General features: G+C 40.6%; 1 protein-coding gene across 2 annotated transcripts in view; it reads right to left on the reverse strand.

Annotated features, from left to right (window-relative positions):
* The window catches only part of NCAM2 (neural cell adhesion molecule 2), a 268,868-nt gene extending 257,032 nt beyond the window's left edge, over positions 1-11,836 (reverse strand). For both annotated transcript variants that reach the window (XM_074536167.1, XM_074536168.1), the window contains exon 1: positions 11,397-11,836. In XM_074536167.1, the coding sequence (XP_074392268.1) occupies positions 11,397-11,835 (439 nt within the window). In that variant the 5' untranslated portion in view covers position 11,836. The remainder of the gene's footprint in view (positions 1-11,396) is intronic.
* Positions 11,837-19,811: the final 7,975 nt, after the last annotated feature.

Genomic DNA, 19,811 nt, shown 5'->3' on the forward strand with positions numbered 1-19,811 from the left:
CCATAGAATAGCTTTTATAATATTTACATGATGATAAAGTCTTTTAATTTTCTGGTAGACTCACTGGCTACAGTTATCTGTCCAGTTTTAAAATGAGCACAGAAGAAATCAGAACTCCATCTAACAGCAGAAGGGCTTTTCCCTGGAAAAGGATGCTTTCTGGGATTGCTTAGTTGTGCTTGTTTGGTTTTTTCCTAAATCAGATCAGATGGAACTAAAAATGCAAAATACGTGATTCACAGAGAGGTCTATTTCCTTTCACCACCATTTTCACTCTTTATTTAATAGTTTCCCCAGCCATATCTGCTCTTTTATGCAACAGATAAAGTGTTCATTCATGTACCTAGGACCACCAAAAAAAAAAAAATAATAAAAGGCTGTCAGAGTGTGGCACAAAGGGCTACACAGAGTGAAACAGGTGATTCCTGAGATGTTGGAACACAGATAAGAATCTTTTGATTTAAACTACTGCTTGCAAAGGATATAGAAATTTGAATGTAAGATCAAAATTATTTTTAAAATTAGCAGCACATACAAAGGCCATGCACTCACAGAATTGAAAATCACTATCGTGACAGTGAACAGAATTCTCTAAATTTTCTTCCAATAATGGTAAAATCAGAGTAAGTCTACTATAAATTTAGCAGAACTGTAGAGAAAATACCACCTCTGAGAGAGTTCTCAAACTCAGCAACATAAATTTTTTACATACTCAGGCTGTATAATCCAAAGACAGAATTCTAATTCACAGAAAAGCAGTGCACAGGTGCTGGAAAGGATTATTTTGACTAAATGCTAGAAGCTGTTGAAGCCAAAGTGTGGAATTGCCATAAACTGGCACAAGTCCCTGGAACATCTGATGGCTCAGACAGTGGCACTTACAGACCTGCAGGCATGACCTGAATACTGAAAGCCTAAAGAACAATTTTGACCAGTGTCACAAAGCCACAGACCAAAACAAACAAGTAAATCAAAACTCTCAAAAAATAAAGCAAAACCAAGTGATGAATTTAGTGATGGATTTTCACACAATGATAAACTTTCCAACACAGTTATAGCCTGGGCTACAGCTAAGTGACCACGATGATTAATTGAAATTTTTTCCACATGCTTCCAGAGGGAGACAATGAAACCAGCAGCTTAAATATTTGCAATGTATCTTAGGATTTATTATTAAAAAGCACAGAGAAAAATATTCTTTTTGTGTCTTGCACTTTATCTCTTGAATAGAATCTGGCACACCAGAACACCCCTTTAGTTTCCAGTTCTTTTGTGCTCTTTGATTAGCCCACTTTTTCAGCACTACTTATAAACATGCCCACCACTTAAACACACAAAGTTAGAGCTTGATTTTTCTATTCTTCACTGAATCAAAATTCCCACATGCTCATATGGAATTTATACAACTCCTGAAAGCTTCAATCAGACCCTGAAAAGTGCAATCAGTACAACCCCTGAAACGCTTGACTCCAGTGGGAGTTCCGTGGCTGCAGGGTGTGCACAGTTCTGTTAGCAGAACTCATCTCACATAACACAGTTTTCTTAAAATAAAAGAAAATAAAAGTCTGGAGATGTGGCATTCATATCATACCACAGTCTCCACTGGGAAAAGTCAGCATTAACTTCTGCTTAACTCTAAATTTGGATATTGTTCCCCAACAGAGAAACACAGGAGCACGTGAATGGGTGCATTATTTATGACAGACAGCAATGCCCGACTGGATATAATTCATCTTAAATTTCAAGATGAATAAGACAAGATTTACAAAATTAGCATTCAGGAGCAAAAAACCAAACAGAAAGCAGAAAAACTAAAGATTCTGTTGCAAAATAAAGATCCCTCATATCATAACATATCATTCAGGTCATTAGCAAAAACCAGACGTAAATGTTGCATAATGTTATCATTGCAATTCTCTATTACTGCTAAAATTAAAAAAAAAAAAATAAAAAATGCGAAGAATTTAAGGCTGCACTTTGTAAGAACTAGTGCAGCCTCACTTTAAGTGTTGTATGCTGTTTTGACTACCTCAATACAGGAATTATATCAGAGAACATCCAATAGACAGCAATGAGGATAATGAAGGGTCTGGAGGGTGTCATGGTCAAACCACCACAGAGGGGAACCATAAGAGGAGCATTTGAGTGTACTTGGTTTGTTTAGCCTGGAGCAGAGGAGGCTGAGGGGAGACCTCAGTGCAGTTACAATTTCCTCATGAGGGGCAGAGGAGGGGCAGGCACTGATCTCTGTGGTGACAGTGGCAGGACCCAAGGGAATGGCCTGAACCTGGGTCAGGGGAGGTTTAGGCTGGGTATTGGGAAAATGTTCTCCATACTGATGGTGATTGGGCACTGGGACAGGCTCCCCAGGGAAGTGACCACAGCACCAAAGCTGACAGAGCTCAAGGAGCACTTGGACAATGCCTGTGGCACATGGTGGGATTGCTGGGGTCTCCTGCACAGGGCCAGGAATCTGATACCATGATCGTAGTGGGTTCCTTCTAACTCAGACAATCTGTGATTCTGAACCATCTTAAGAGCAACAACACTTCCCTCCTGTTCATATGCTATAGAATCACTGCTATTTTGGTCAGAAATTAATTTTCATCCTGAAGGGTTGGTTTTGGGGTTTTTTTGTTTATTTTTTTAATCATTCTATATCTATTTACTCATGTATCAAGCTTTGTTTTAGAGTATCTCTGCTCCTTCCATATGCTTATCCCTGGGAATCATCTTTCTAGAAATCAAATCTCTCTAATAATTTATTTCACCAGGATTACTGCTAGACCAGTTTTAGCCCTCACCTCCTTGGTAAGGCACAACTTGCAGCACTGACTATAGTGCAAAAGAGATACTTACAAACAAGGAAGCTTTTTTAAAATTGGCCTGATGCAGATCAGCTTAAAATTCGAGTAATTCACACTACTATTTTTTAAATTAAAATAGCTATTACCAAAAGAGTAGGAAAATAAAATGCTTAAAAGCAATTAGGGAACTGACTACTAACCAAAAAAAAAAAAAATCATTCACTGTAAAGCCCATTAATATAACATGTAGTTCTGAGTCCATCACATAAGATTGGCAGCTTCTCTGTTATGTGCAATTTCAAATGCCACAGAAGAGTCAAGTAAGGAACTGATATGACTCCACTACTTATAGCACCACAATTAAAGGACTGAACATTATTTTTTCAGACTTCTTTATCTCTTGTGCAAGTTGTTGACACTTTGCACTAAGCAGATCAAAGCACCGGCAGATTTAGGAACAAATTCAGGCAACAAAGATCTGCCAAGATTGTTAAAGAAGATCACACAGATGTAACCTGACATATCCCTGAACATTGTAGGTTCACTGACAGAAGTATCACACTCTTTCTGTTCTGTACTCACTTGTTCCCTTATGAATCCTGCTTTGAGTCTCTGCTGAGGTCACTGGAGGGAGCACATCAATCTTTTTCTGATCCAGTAAGCACATTAGTTTATGAGTATGGTAGGTTCGAGGACTTCTTTAAAAATGCTGTATTATGATACTCCAGATAACTGGTCTCCAGTACATTTAATATATCCTCATTTGCTATCCTCTTCCCCATAAATCAACTACACTGGATCTGTAGTTTATTCTGCTTGACCAATTAAAATAATATAATTGCAAAACATAAAACAATATAATTGCACCTTGATTACATGTATCTTCTTACAATAAAAAAAAATGTTTAATCAGTTAAAGAAACTGTTCATAATAAGAGGCAAGATTACCTCTTCCTTCCTATTTATATCTATCTGTATCACATCTTTATGTTTCTGTTAAATACTTTGTTATTTTAACCATGGACCTGAGTTCACACAAGCCAAATTCAGCTGAGTACAAAGGTCTACAAAGTTAATGGGTTTGAAATTACTTGCAGCTTGACTGAATCTGGTGCAACATCTTTTAGTAGCAAGAAAATTGCTGGCAATGAGTGTTTTTAATCTGAATTCATACTATGCTCTAAAGGGCACCTCTTGGGCAAAGGGGTCAGGACAATGACTTCTTGTGTGAAGTAGGAATTTTTCCAGGCATGAATTTTGGATCATAGCTGATATTGTACTTTGGACTACAACTGCAATGCAAAGCATTAGTTTAGTATTAGCTAATTGGAAACATCATCTTGAAAAGAAAAGTTTCATTTGTATCCTTATAAGTTATTCATAAGCTACAGCTCTGACTATTGCTGAATTATGAGGTTATTCATCAACCTCTGTCCACTGTTTAGCAATACTACTCAGGTAATTAGAACATCAAATTAAAACCAGTGCAGCCTTCTAAAGTCACAATATAAATTTCGTTAGGAGGAAAAATTTAACTCAGCAAAATGAAAATGAGCCACTTGTATTTCCCTCTCAATTTTTTTTTTTTCTTACCAAGAGCCACTTCATCTTAAATGAACAAAAATTAACATATCAAAGATCTATGCTCTTTATGGAAAGATAGTTCTTGAAGGAACTTATTTAGTTAAGAGGAAATTTATTTCAGTAATGATAGGCAGGACTACTAAAGAGGCTGACAAAACCTCCATAGTACTATATGCTGCTTCCCAATTTTATCTGGATGTTATCCATCCAGAAACTGGATATTTCAGATAAGATTATGCTTGTACAATGGAAACTGGTAACAAATTACACCCTTGGTTAGTAGATCTCCAGGCTTGTAAAATAGGTTTCTGAAAGATTTTCTCTTCATCCTTTTTGCAATGACCTTTATGCATCACATTAAAGAGCAGGTGAAACCAAAGAACCACATTTTTTCTTTTCTAGAAGAGGCAGGAAGCAGGTAAAACATTTCAGCGGGTGTTTGGCTGCAAGTTGTTAGCATTGTTCTTAAATAGGCAGAAACTGTGTAATGAATCTTTAGTTGACACACTTTACTGTCACCTTCTTTCCCAGATTAATCTACTTGAGACAGCAAAATAAATGCTTTTAAAGAATTAGTCCTTCTTGTCTCTCATGCAAACACAAACTTATGACAATGGATGGTGTCCTATGACTAAAATTAGCAGAGTTTGGCTACAATCATAGAATGGTTTGGATTGGAAGGGACTTTAAAGATCACCTCATTCCAACTCCACTGTCATGGGCAGGGACACTTCCCACTAGATCAGCCTGCTCAGAGCTCCACTCAACCCGGACTTGAACAATCCCAGGGACAAGATCCACAACTTCTGTGTGAATCCTGTTCTAGTGCCTCCCAAATGACAGTATTCAGAGACATCTTAACATCTAAGCACTATAAATTTCTCATTCTGCAGTAGATATCAGACTTGCAGTTCACTGCCATGCATTCATTAAGGATCCAGCTGCTAATGCACAAATGCAAAGAGAGAAATTTTCTGTTAATCCTAATTTCCTAAATCATAGCAGCAGCATAAAGGAACAGTGTTGTCTATCTCATGCTATTTAAAAAATAAATGCTGGTGACCTCCTGCCATTTCAAGAGACATTTTCACATACTCCAGTGAAGCCACTGGAAATCATTGATTCCTGCTAAGAATGACCCTCTGGTTTGGTGCTTCCATGGAGCCACTCAAATGCAGGACACACAAAGGCTTGGCAGTCTTGTGAACACAAGGATTTCTAACATTGCTGATGCCTGTATTCTTCCTTCATAACTTTTATTAACACTTACATGTATTTCTTTTCCAGTGCATAAGGATTTTAATATTGTACTATGTCACCACAAAGTGCTGTAACCAGAGAAATGACTCTCCCTGTTTTTCTTCTTTCTTTCTATTCAATAAATTAAAAGGTAGGTTCTCTGCTCATCTACAGCAAAACAAATCAGAAAATGCCTTCTCCAATTAATGATATCATCAATCAATAGATAAATAATGCAAAAATTCAGACGTAATAAAACTAGGAACCTTAGTACCTTTATTTTTGAAGACACCCCATTAAAGATGCTATGGCATAACAAAAGGCATCTGAAGTGTATCTTTCTTTCTTAAATTAAGTCTTTTGTTCCCTGATATAGTTTAAAAATATAAAAACACATTCAAACAGTTTTAAGAGGAACTGAGCTACAAAGGCAATAAAAATATTTTTTTAAAGAGTGCAGAATTACATCACTGAAGCTGGACACCCTCGAATACTTGAAGTACCAGCAAGTAGTGCTCTGAATGTCCTATTTAATACAAAAAAAATTTCTGAGATTTAAACTAGTTACCAAAAATTGAATATTCTAGTCCAATACCTAAACTAAGAAGCAGTTAAATACACCAAGGGGGAAGCCATGACACTGTCAGAATCAGGCCATGACTGATTGCTTAGGTCAAAATAAAAACTGATGTTCAGATATAAGCTAGCAATAGGCCTGGATCTAGTCTATGAGACTCCAACAAGCCTCCAGATTTGAATTCCTCTGGTTATCAGTAACTTTTTCCTCCAGTCTCTCCTATTTCTGAATTTCAAGAGACATTGAAAATGAGGTTCAAATGACCTGCAGAACTTCAGAATACACATCATCAATTATACTGCCCTTATTTCTTAAAGCAAATATGAATGCTAAAAAAATTAAAACAAGAGAACAAAAACACCCCACAAAAAACAAACAAACAAAAAAACCCCAAAACCAACCAAACAAATAAAATATCTGGCATGAATTAGTTGAAATAAATGGTTCAAAATCTGAATACCAGCCATTATCCAGATTCTTTACCTGGAGAAGTTCATATCCTACTCTTTCAATAATAGATTTTCAACTCACAGACACAAATTACAGTGAAGTTAAAACATGTGTTCCCCAAAATGTCATATTAACTTGACTCAGTTGCAGTGGAATCAAGTGGCATGTGCTGAATATAGCCGGGGGATTACTGGAGTAAATTGAAAGAAAATCAGTAGGTAAACATGAACCACTTGCGAAAGGTGCCTCAAAGAAAAGGTCAGTGAAAGGGCAAACAAATACTGCATTTGTTCTCAAAATATTTGTTGAAGAAGGTGGCCATGAAAGGCAAATAATACATAAATTCATCCTAACAATCCAGCAGCATTTCCATAGATAAAGATAATGAGCTATCTAAATAAATGTGTTGTGCTGAAAGAGGAAAAGTCCAAATTATGCTATTCAACCTCTAAGACTTTGAAGCTCTGTGTCGCTGACTTTATCATTCATATGTTTCATGATTTAGAGTTACCGCAAATTATAAAAGTATCTCTAATTCCATTTGTATGGGAGTGCATGAAATAAAGCTCTCTACATATTTCTCATCTACCTATTTCTAAGTCAATGTTTCAGAACTCCACATCAGTTCAGACTTATTTTCAGGCAGGTATTTTTGATTCCCATATTTACCTGAAAAGGAGAATGGAGCCTAAACTAGAAAAATCAAACATGATTTTGTCACTTTTTTGTTTGTTTTAGAAGGGTGAAAACAAGAAGGAAAGATAGCAGCAGTGTTTTAATCTTAATGCACTTGTACAAATCAAGTGGTAGAAAATGTCTTATTGAACTATCAGGATCTGCATCAGATTTCAGTGTACAATCAGAGTAAAACAGTAGCTCCCTTAATCCAGTAAGCAAAATCACTGATTTCAACAATTCCAAATGTCATGGGTTCACTACACAAAAAGCAGAAAGAAGCAGGATTCCGGACTCTTGGTGAATAAGACACACATGCTGGCATCTCCCAAGGGGAAAGTTCCTTATTAACAAGCAGCCCCTTTAAATTACTTGTAAAGAGAAACTCTTCACAAAATGCAAGAAGAAACTTTGTACCAAAGCAGTGAAAAGAAGAAAGTTGAAGCACAACATACCCACTCCTATTAATCTCCTGGATCAGCCCAAAAAAAAAAAAAAAAAAAAAAAAAAAGCTAACCTAGAGGAACGCGTATTATGCAGAATGGTAAAAAAATAGGATTTTCCAATTTGGGAAGATGCCCATTTCATCCACTTCAAGTCAGTGTCCCCAGACACTGGTAAAAACCAAAGAAACTTTATTTATCACTACATATCTTAAAAGGCAGATTTGCAGAGTGCAGTATGCTCTTTTTTGGTTTGTGGTATGGTGAGGAGTATATGTGTGTGTTTTGTTTCAATTTTTATTAAAGTAAAGCTAATTCAAGCTCGATAAATTGTCTGGACAGCTTTGAAACGTTAAGGAAAAAAATCCTTTTGTTGGAGCATAATAACACTGCCAGTTAAACTCCTCCCTTGTGATGAAATTAGGAGAGGGACTATTTGGTAGATAATTATGACATTCATAAGCTCTTAACGTGAGGGGCTGGGGGAGGGGGTGCCTGTCTGCTGCTTGTTCTCAAACTGCTCTGATTTTCTGGAACAGAACAAACACAGCACAGTTCCCTCTCTCCAGTCTTGAACACCAGCACTTCTCAAAGAAAAGGCTTCAGTCATTCTTCATAAAATCTACTGCAGCTACATCCTTCACAATATAAATCCTGAACCCAGGAGTTGCAATATTTCCAAAGCGAACGATCCAAATGTAGTTACTAACTTTTTCTCAGCCATCCAAACTATTTGAAAAGTCATAATCATTTAATACTCACATAATAATGCCTTTCTTAAAAACAAACCAAAAAAGCAACCCTCACAAGCACCACAATCTTCATTTGATGATGTAAGTGTTCCTCACCCCTGCATTCCCCCCCCAAAAAAAAAAAAAAATCCCCAAGAGCTTTTGGAACAGCCTCTCAAATAATTTGATTCACTTCAAGAAATTCTCAAGATTACTTCAAAGTGGGGTCAAAAAAACCCATGTACAACAAATCACGTCAATAATGCTCATTAAAATTTAAAATAAACTCCCCCCCCAACATCACTGTAGAAAATGTTTCTTCCCTAGCAATATAAATGGGTGTATTTTCCATATGCAGATGTTCTCCCATTCCCATTTACTATGCCCTGCTGTGGATTGAGGCTGCATATTTCTGTTACTTCTACAGTCATTTAAAAAATTGTACTCTGCCACTGCAATTCCCTTCCTTTACTAAAAAGAATAAAATGAAGTTGTTTCTTTAAATTGAGGGAAATAACTTACTATCAATATTGGGTTAATTCAGCTTTCCTCCTCTTCTTTCCATCCCCCCCCCACACATATCCTATAATTTTTAAAACGCGGTTTAATAGCATCTGTAATTCCACTCCATTATTTATCTCCTGACATTTGTGATAGTAAGAAACCTAAACTATGTGAAGTGTGATTTCTGCAGCGTGGGAGGATTGCAAAGTCGCTTTCTACCCTTCCTCCTTTAAAGGAGGAGGTGCATTCCACATCTCCATCCTTGCACCAGGTGGATCCATGCAAAGCCTGCAGGAAGCGTTCCCGATCTCCTCCTCTGCCATCCCAGTGCCGGCTGGACCCAAAAGCCTCCGGAGCGCTCCCGAATCACTCGCTGCTCCTCGGAAAAACCAGGGGAGTATTTTCTGTAGAGATTGAGAGCACCTGGTGCTCTCTTTTTACTAATTGTGGCCGAAAGAAACCGCCTGGATGGCAGGCTTAGCCACGGATGCATGGAAGAAGACTTGGCAGATGCGGTTCTTGGTACCCCGAGGCATCATGCCTGACCCCTGTCCCCTCCTTAAGGGCCACAAATGTCACTGTCCCTGCACGGGACACCGTGGGTGGCACACTCTGCCCAGCACAAGACACCATGGGTGACATCCAGCTTCGCACAGGACACCGTGGGTGGCATATCCAGCCCTTGCAGCCCCGCACGGTGGCACATCCAGCCCTGCCAGCCCGGCACAGGACACCGTCGGTGACACACAGGACACCGTGGGATGCCCATTCAGCCCTTGCAGCCCGCACAGGACACCGTGGAATGCACATCCAGCCCCGCACAGGACAACGTGGGTGACATCCAGCCCCGCACAGGACACCGTGGGTGGCACATTCAGCCTTTCCAGCCCCTCACGGTGGCACATCCAGCCCTGCCAGCCCCGCACAGGACACCGTGGGTGACACATCCAGCCCCACCCGCCCCTCACGGCGGCACATGCAGCCCCACCCGCCCCTCACGGCGGCACATGCAGCCCGCTCCATCCCGTTTGCAGCGGGGCGAGGCCGCCCCGTCCCGGGCGCTGCCCGGCGCCGCCGTGGAGCTCGGCCGCCCCCTGGCGCCCGGCGGCGGCAACGCAGCCCGGGCCGGCCCCGCTGCCATCCCGCTGGGGCGCTGGGGCTGGGTGGGGTTTATTTCCCCCCAAAACCTCCTTGGGAAGCGGGGCCGCCGCCCACCCCGCAGGTGCAGGGAAGGCAGCCTCGAACAGGGCAGAGGAGCAGCAGGAGCGGGGGCACGGACAGCCCAGCGCGGCTCAGCCCCGGCCGGACGCCGGGAACTTGCCCGAACAGTTTCCAAACACCGCTGTGGTTATTCCTCAGCCACCGGCTGCGCCCCTCCCGGCGCCCCTTCCCGCCCAGGCTCTTCCAGGAGCACAAATCCTTAAGTAGCTACGCTGGGGACATCCAAAAATAAACAAATAAATACCTAAATATATACATATATATATGTGTGTGTGTGTATATATATATATATATATATGTATGTATGTCAGCCCCAAAAAACAGACCAAACCCAGTGGCCGCACCACAACCCCCGAGTCCGCGTATCTCGAAGCACTGTACGTATGTGTATAAACACCAACACACACACACATATATATATATATATATCTATATATATATAAATATTTGCAAATACATATGCAAAGGACGAAGCGTGCCCGAAGGCTTCAGCCCGGCGCGCCCGCACCTGCCCCCGCACCCCGTCGTGCCATTCTGTGGCACACGGGCTCCTCCGCACCCGCGCACAGCCCCGCGGCCCCGACAGCGCCCTCCCCTCCGCGCCACCCCGAGCCGGGGCTCGGTGTCCCGGCAGCGAGCGGGGAAGGGATTTCCAGAGAGGAGAAACCCCGAGAGGGAGACTTCAGGTCAGGTTTCTCACGGACTCTACCGCCGGCACTTCTCCCTGCTCCTATGAACGAAGCCCACACTGCCTTCCCCTCGGGCAGACGCGGATTTTAAAGACCAGTGCTCGGCAGATTTTGTGTAATCGCTTCATCTCTCTCAAACATTTACCAGGCACAAAAAAAACCACAAAAAGGCAAAATCCTATACAAAGCAGCTAAGTGCACTTAGCACTGTCCAGCTTTTTTTATTTTCCTCCTCATAAATGACACCTCTTGAAGACTGTAACGAAAAAAAAAAAAAAAGAAAAGAAAAAGGTGGGCGATGAAGCAAGTTTTAGGTCCTTCTTAATTTGGTTCCAGGATAATGCATTGCTTTAATTTTTTTTCTCCGTTTCTTTTGAGCGAGTGGACAGCATAGGCAAGAATAATAATTAAAGCAAAAAAAAAAAAAAATAAAAGGAAAAAAAAAAAGGAAAAAGGCGGCCGCGCTCCGCTCCTACCTTGCCCGCTACTGAGGAGCAATCCGAGCAGGTAGAGAGGCAGGAGGCTCATGTTCAGGAGCTCTCGCCGGTGGACAGTTCCAAGTCGGAGGATGCTCGGCCAGCCCAGGCAAACCCTGTCCCTGCTGCTGCCGCCGCCGCTGCCCGCGCAGCCCCGCACCCGCGGAGCGCCGCTCGCCAAGTGCCGGCCGCGCCTCCCGCGCCGCGCTATATCGGCGGGGCCGCGCCGCCGCGCAGGGGGCGGGCGCACGGCAGAACCGCGATCCCTCCGCCGCACTCGCACCCGCCGCGGCGGCGAGCGCCGGACCCGCAGATTCCTCCGCCGCTCTGAGAGGTGGCGGCAGCACCGGAGCATCCCACCCTGCATCCCCTCGTGGATCCCCTCCTGCATCTCACCCTGCATCCCACCCTGCATCGCTTCCCCGATCTCCCCCTGCATCCCACCCCGCATCCCCTTCTGGATCCCTTCCCCGATCTCCCCGCGCGTCCCTCCCCGCTCGCCCCTCCGGAGCCCGCTGCCCCCGCCGCTGACGGAGGGGACCCAGCCTAAAGCGGAGAGGCGGCGGCTCGGGGGAGAATCCCACTGGGAAGCCCCCCCCCAGCATCCCGGGAGAGCGCGGCTCCGCTGCCCGCGGGCGGGGATGCTCCCTTGGCGGCCCCGTTCCCCCCGGAGCGGGCTGCGGGGGCCGGGATGCGCCTTTGCTGCGCCCGCGGGAAGCGAGCCCCGCGTACGGGTGCCCCTGTAACTAATCCCGTCGGGCTTGTGCTCATTCGGCTGTCTAGGAATTCACTCGGTTTGACTTCTGTTATTACTCCAGAGTAATAGCCGAATACCTCTGCTATTCGCGGCTACGTGAAATAAAACCGATAAAAAAATAAATTGCTTACCGTTTGGATGCTTTGGTGCTGTCTGGCTGAGGATCTTGCTTTGTAAGGACAAAAAAAAACAAAACTGCAACCTGCATAAAAGGGTGGGTTTTTTTTGTCCAGCTTGACTTTGAAGAGGTAATTCTTTCCTGAAGGGGTTAATTAAGCTATAGGCTCCAAAGCAGATTCCATAAATTTGTCACCTTACCACCTGTATGATATATGGAAGGAGATAGAAGTAGATTTATATTAATGTGAAGCGGTGATAGTGGATAATAAAGGATTAATCCAAATTAACACATCCCTAATATTTTTTCCCAACCCTTCCCTTGGCCTTTTCAAGAGGATTTGGGGAGGAGGAGGGAGACAAGGAGTCCCTTTGCAGCAAACTAATACAAACGACATGATCAGTATCTCCAGCTTGGCTCCTGCTGCACAGTAGTCTACAAAATTCTGAAATATAGGAAGAAGAAATATTTTTCTGGGAAGAACAAGATAGGGGAGAAAGTCCAAATTCTTTCCTCAGAAGGTGGTTTTAGGACACTTGGGGATAAAATAGAGTGAACAGAAAATGCTGGTGGAAGGGAATGTGAGGGCTTTTTGCCATTGATTGGTTGATCTACACCACGTAAATCAGAATCATATTGCTCAGCTCCACACCTCACAGTTCTGCTCTTAAGCTAAAGATTTTGTAATATAGTATAAAAGGAACAGGTTCATATATATTTAAGTGGAATTGAACTGATATTCCTCATAAAGTTTTGGAAATCCAAAATATGGCAGCCTCAGCAAAGCCTTACAGGTCAGAATGGGATTTATGTTTAGGAGGTGCTCTGCTCATGAATGTCTTGAGAGATTCTTAATTGCAGGAGCTTTTGGCACCAGCCTTTAGTGCAGGTTCAGGAAAGCACAGCGCAGGAAATTTTTTGGTGAAATTTTCCCAGGTGTAAAGGTTCCATTAGCCCTAGTACCCAACTACAGGAAGAGACATCATTAATAAATTAATATAGAAAGGTAATGAAAGCAATTATTAGATAAAAACCTTAAAAATAAAATTTGCTTGGCAAAGAGCAATAAACCCTCACTATCAATTGGGTAGGTTGCAAGTTTTATCAAATTTAATCTTTTGGAGCATTTTCATCCAGAAAAAGTGGAATAATTAGAGAAAATAAAATAAGTGTTAATAAATAAAACCAAATAACTTGGACATATACCTGAACATCTATCACCCTATGGCTGAGGGTCAGAAACACCTTGATCTGCACAGGTTAAAGGAAATAAATCCATGTACACATGCCCCACCACAACACAATATAGAAGCAAGTTGGAGGTTTCTTGCCCATAAGAATGCTGCTATCCCAAGTTTGCTTATTTTAAGTTACCAATATGATGAGAATTTCACCAGTGTCAGGTCTGAGTGACTAGTTCTTGCTCCTTTGAAATCAGGTGAGGATGCTCTTCTTCCAAATAGGATTCCTTGTTCTGAGAGCTCTGCCTTGTCTGCAGCAGTCACCAGAACACATCATCTAGGCTGTCCACAACATATTGGTACAGCATTTGGAGAAATCTGTTGTCAGTCCAGCTTTTCAAGGAAAAGAGGAACATTTCACTGCTCTGAAGCAATGGAGTAAACCAGCAAAAGATGAGTATAAAGCTCAAAAATAATGACATTCTTGTAATACCACTGTGAAATACAGAGGCCTCCCTGAAGGAAGAGGCAGCAGCTGGTTTGCCCATCAGTAGGCATGTAGCCAAAGTACTGTGTCACATATCCCACCTAAAATGCATGTTAGGGTATGTTCAGTCCCTCCTCCGCAGTGGAGGGACAGAGAGAGGAGGGGAGGAGGGGATAAAGTACATAAGTGTGCAGGGTTTCATTGTTTCTGCTCTTATGGAACAACTCATTAGTTAGGAAATAAAGATCTGTAAATAAAAGTGTCCCACAGTGAACCACAACAGCAAATCATGCTGAGGTCACACAAGCAGGGATTAGAGAGATGCAGAAATAAAGCACAAATTTTCTGCCATCCAAAGCTCTTGGTGCTCGTGACCATACATTAAATGAACCAAAAGATGAGAATTTCAAAGTGCTGTAAAACATTAATTAGTACCAGTAGCAGTCAGACCTGTATTATTTCCCATGATTTGGCTTATAGTGTTATTCCTTAGAGTGTGCTGTTTGCTGGGAGGAAGGCTGACATGGAGTTTAATGGCTGTGCTGAGACTAGGGCACAAGAAAACATGATTTCTGGATAATACAGCATGTATAACAAATATGCTGGCAGAAAAGCATATGCTAAGAACGTTTTAAATTAAAAAAATAAAATAAAATCAAGAGCAGAAACAAACGAGAGTATTATCCCATGTGAACTGCTAAGAGGAGCAGCATCAAGAAGTATAAAGATCATTCTGCTGGGGCAGTTATTTCAAAGGTGAGGAACTCAACCTTTGGTAGGTTTGATAGGTTCCCAAAGCAATTAAAACACAACTCCAGTGACTGGAAAATCTTGCCAGGAAAATCTCAGGGGAATAGAAGGGAAAGTATTACCTAATGTTACTAATCACGTATGATTGGTACCTTAGATCTTTTGGGGTATCACATTCAGAATCAAAGTGGATATATCTGTAAGTTCCCTGTCTTTTACACAGTAGCCTCCAGCTTTCACAACTGTGCTATCATGTGCAGCTTTTCTCCCACAAAGATTTACTAGCTGTGAAGTTTGCAAAAAGACAGCAGGAATTAATTTTCCCCCATGTTGCTTACTTGTTTTGCTCAGTGAGATTATTTATACAGGAGTCTGTCCTCCCATGTGAATAAAAGCAGCAGAATTAGGCTCTGGCAACAGAAACATTTCAAGCTCTCATCACTGCACTTGAGTCAGTTTACAAGAACTGAGGATGTGTAAACTTGCTGTGACTGAACTTGTCAAGAAACATCTCCATGGTGTTTTTACAAGGATTATTTTATTTTTAAGTTGATTGATAATTGCATGTTCAATGCAAATGCAATTAAATATAGAAACTGAAATCTTGGTGATGATTTGATAATGGATATTTATCCTGAGATGCATGTTCCCCAACGGACATCCAAGCTGCCAGAAAATCCAGCTGGATTTGCTTACATGTCTTCAAAACTTAAATGTTAAGGGAGCACCTTAAAATTAGCTATGAATTTTAGGGGAACGTATGGCAATGGCACAGTTACAAAAAAAAAAAAAAAAAAAAAAAAGCACAGAGATTGTATATCTGAAAATAACTTGTGAGGAGCTGTAAGGAAATTGGCACATCTTGTGAGCAATTGTCAAATGTTTTGGGGAACAGGAAGGGGGAGAAAAAAGGAAAAGAGAAAAGACAAAATACCCCTTCTAAGCAGCACAATATGTTGCCCTTGCAGGATAATGTCTTCTGCCAATAGGGTAATTTTCAGAGGTGCTTATGAACAAAATTGCTGATCATCTCCAAAGTGAGTAATTATCCCAACTAGGATGCTTTCCTATGAAAACTGCAAACACAATTGAAGTGGCACTAAGATAAATTATACAACAGTGAACAGCAGCATTATTGTGGTGAGGAAATGATGCACAATAAACAAAAGAGTTTCATAAATGTTTACACCACATTTATGTTTCAAGTTCTTATAATCTTATAGGGACTTTCATAAAGATATAACTTTCATAAAGATCTAAAATTACTATGATTTTGGATAAACATTTTATGAGAAAGAGACAAATTTGTTGTTTCCACTCTGTTTCAAGACATTTTTAAATAAACAGCTCTCCTTTCTGCTAGAGAAACTTAAAACAAATCTGAAATTGTTCAGATAGTAAGAAGAGATTCACAGATTATTTTTTTGGGGGGAGAAGGGATAATTCTTTGCATCATTTCTGGAACTGAATAATGACAAGGATGAATATAAAATAATTTTGTCCAGGTAAGGCTGCCTGCTTAATTTTTGGAGATAGCAAGGTTGCTTGAAGTACAGTGTGCTAATTTAGTTACAATATGAAACATTGTGCTGACGAAGAAATCAATAACCTGAATTTATATGTCTGAAGGAAACATTGTACACTTCTGTGTCTGGTGCAGCAAAAGTAGCATTTGAGAGAGAGACAAGTTAACTTCTCCGGACTCTGGAGGCAGATTTCCGTATGTTCAATGTTCCCACATTTCTGTACGTGTGACTTTATTCCTCTTCTCAGATCAGTCACTCAAAAACCATGAACCAGAAACAGTTTTACCCCATCACTATCAGGTACAGATATTTGGGCAGGATTATGGACATGTTTATTATTTTACCTTGGAATGAGACTGCCAGTGCTAAGATACTCCAGCTGGCTCTGTATAATTGCCTACATATTCAGCAACATGGCAGGTGTGTACTTTTTCTCTTTTATGGGTACTTACAAACAGACTTTTTCATGGTAGTTCCCTTCTTTCCTATCAGTTAGCAGTGGTTTATTTCATATAATTTCCAGAGCAAAGATACTTTCTTTCTTTCTTTTTTTTTTCCAACTTGGTGATATTATGAATGCTACCAAACAATGCTTTGTAAATTACTACATTTCCTTAACTCATTAGAACTTTCACCTTCATGCCTGACAAGTGTAAAAACCTGGTTTTAGTTACTGAAGTCCCACCAGCCATTTGTTACCATCTCTTCAATGAGAACTATTCCTCCATGAACTGTATTACCAGATCATACAAGTAATAATATCTGGTTTAGTGCAATATTAATTTAATTGAAGGGAGCTTCAAGAATATTTTATTACTGAAGCACTGAAGAAGAGGCAACAGGATTTTCTGACCTGAGCCAAGATGTGCAGAAGTTATTTCAGCATGAGGATTAGCAAAGAATGGTTGCTACATGGTGAGAATTTGAAGAGCAGTTGTTTTTAAAGTGGTTGTGTGTGCAAAACACAGACCTTTCTCAGCTGCTGTTCTGTGACTGTGAAACTTCTTCCCTGCAGTGCTTTGAATCACGATGGATTTCAGAGACATGCGGAACAAAATTTAAATCACCCTTATTGAGACATCTATGCTTTCATTAAGAGCAAAGACTAAAAACTACAGACCAAAGAAAGGTGACCTATAGAATATAAAATTAGACATAAAGGGAAAGAGTTTATGGATGCCTTTGGGTTACATTTCTATATTGTGTTGGGGGTGGACTGGAAGCCAGACATGAGCAGGTAGTGTGTTTTGGGAATCCAGAACCTGCCATTTGCAGGGCTCTGCCCCCTCTGCTGAGCCCCCACCTGCAGGGCTGCATCCAGCTCTGGGCTCCCAGCACAGCAAGGACAGGCACCTGCTGGAGCCAGCCCAGAGCAGGCACCAAGGGCATCAGAGGGATGGAGCAGCTCTGCTGGGAGGAAACGCTGGGAGAGCTGGGAGTGTTCAGGTTGGAGAAATCAAGTCTTTGGATTGACCTAATTGTGGCCTTCCAGTGCCTGAAGGGAGTCCTCAGGAAAGATGGAGAGAGACTATTTACAAGGATCTGGAGTGACAGGGTTAGTGGGAATGGACTTCAAACTGAAAGAAAGCAGGTTTTGATTAGATAGTAGGAAGAAATTCTTGACTGTGAGGGTGGTGAGGCCATGGTACAAATTGTGGATGTCCCACCCTTGAAGTGTTCAAGGTCAAGTGGGATGGGGCTCTGAGCAACCTGGTCTAGTGTAAGGTGTCCCTGCTCATGGCAGAAGGGCTGGAATGAGATGATCTTTAAGGTCCCTTCCAAGCCAGGCCATTCTATGAGTCTGTGATTCTGTAAAATATGCTGTATATTTTCACTATTGCCCAGATTAGAATGTCTGGGATTCAGAGCTTTCTTACTAAGAGACATCACTGTTCCTATTTTCACTGGAACTGGGTAATAATGGCTGACTTACATGTGATACAAGTGAGCAAAGACTATCGACAGTCAGTGAAATCTTTGTGGAGATTTCTTTATTTATATACATTAACAAGCCTGAAGGAAAGGAAACACATGATTTTGAGTTTATTCATTTGTCCAAGTGATAAAAGAACCGTCCAACTGCCCACATATCCACTTCTTAAAATGATCATGATGAAACTGCTTAGCTGTGATTTCAAGAAAAGATCAACCAATAAATAATGATAGAAAATTCAGAAAAACATTGTTTTTAGTGCAAGACTGGTATGAAACATGTGATCTAAACCCCATAATTTATACCCACACTTATCTTTTAATTCAATTTCAGACCTACAACTTCAGAAGCTCTTATTCATAAGGAGACATCTGCTGTTTTAATGAGATATTCTGAGCTCTTGACATCTTCAAGCATATTGATACAGCAAGTGGTTTCAAAGGTTAACCATGTTGGTTACACAACATTTTATTTCATTAGTTTTACTTCTGATGAGTTTTAGAAGATTAGAGTGCTCAGTTTTGTTTCTCAGCATGCTGTATTCCAAGAATAAAAATTCTCTTATATCTTTTCTAAATGTGGTGATCCCAATTTACTAACCTCACTTGCTTTTCCTCCTGTCTTTGTAACATGTTGTTTTATTCTCCTTCTATATCTGTTATAAATCTTAGTAAGGTGAGGAATTAAGCACACTACTGCACATGAGCATGAACTTCTGATTTATAGTGAATTATTTTTACACCCAAAGGTAATAGTTTTTTTTTAAATAACTGTCATAGGCACGCTTCAACTGACTTCAAAACCAGATTGCAGTATCACACGTCTTCTATAACTTAAGAAAAAATCTGAATTGTCTTTGTGTAAAAATTTAAAACTTACAAGATCCTTAAGTAGAACAGAAAATTTGTTTTTCATTGCTTGCTTGTTCAGATTTTCAAAGTAAGTAATGAATTTTTTCTAATAAATAACAGTTTGAGTTGGCAAATATCTGGATGTTAAGCAATTTTTCTTAAAAAGAGGAACAAAATATTGTATTTTTAAGCTAATCTATGTTATCCAAAGTACATAGAATACATAAAATAGGATTTTTCTTAGGAGATATATAATTTTCCCAGAGTTTTTCAGCCATTCAAGATTTAATATTTTTATTACTCGCATTAACAGAGTCTGGTATACCAAGAACAGTAGTTATGGAGCAGTAAATCTTGTAGGACACTAAAAATTTTTTTTGCTCAAGGAAAAGTTCACTTAAAAAATATCTATCTTAAAACAGGGAAGTAAAAAACAACCAGCAGTACTTCCATACATTGCTGACGAATGTACTGAAATCACACTTATCTAAACCAATAATGGTTGTGTTTGCCACACTCTTGCTTATGTCTTTTTAATGTTAAATTTTTTCTGTGTAGACATAGTTCAGTTAAATAACAAGGAGTGAAAAATTCATTTTGAAAGAGAATTTTTACACCAACTGTAACAGAGGTAAAATTTGAACACATTTTTAAATGGCATGAATAATTTATTTAAAATGTTTATTTGGGAGTAGTGGCACTTGGGATATTTATTGCACAAAGAAACCTTTTCCATAGATCTATATGTTACAAATTGAAAACGGAAAATAGTCATTAAAATAGATGAAGGCCTAAGGTTTCTTGACTTTTAT

Source organism: Zonotrichia albicollis, chromosome 2, assembly GCF_047830755.1.
Source record: "Zonotrichia albicollis isolate bZonAlb1 chromosome 2, bZonAlb1.hap1, whole genome shotgun sequence".
Taxonomy (NCBI): Eukaryota; Metazoa; Chordata; class Aves; order Passeriformes; family Passerellidae; genus Zonotrichia; species Zonotrichia albicollis.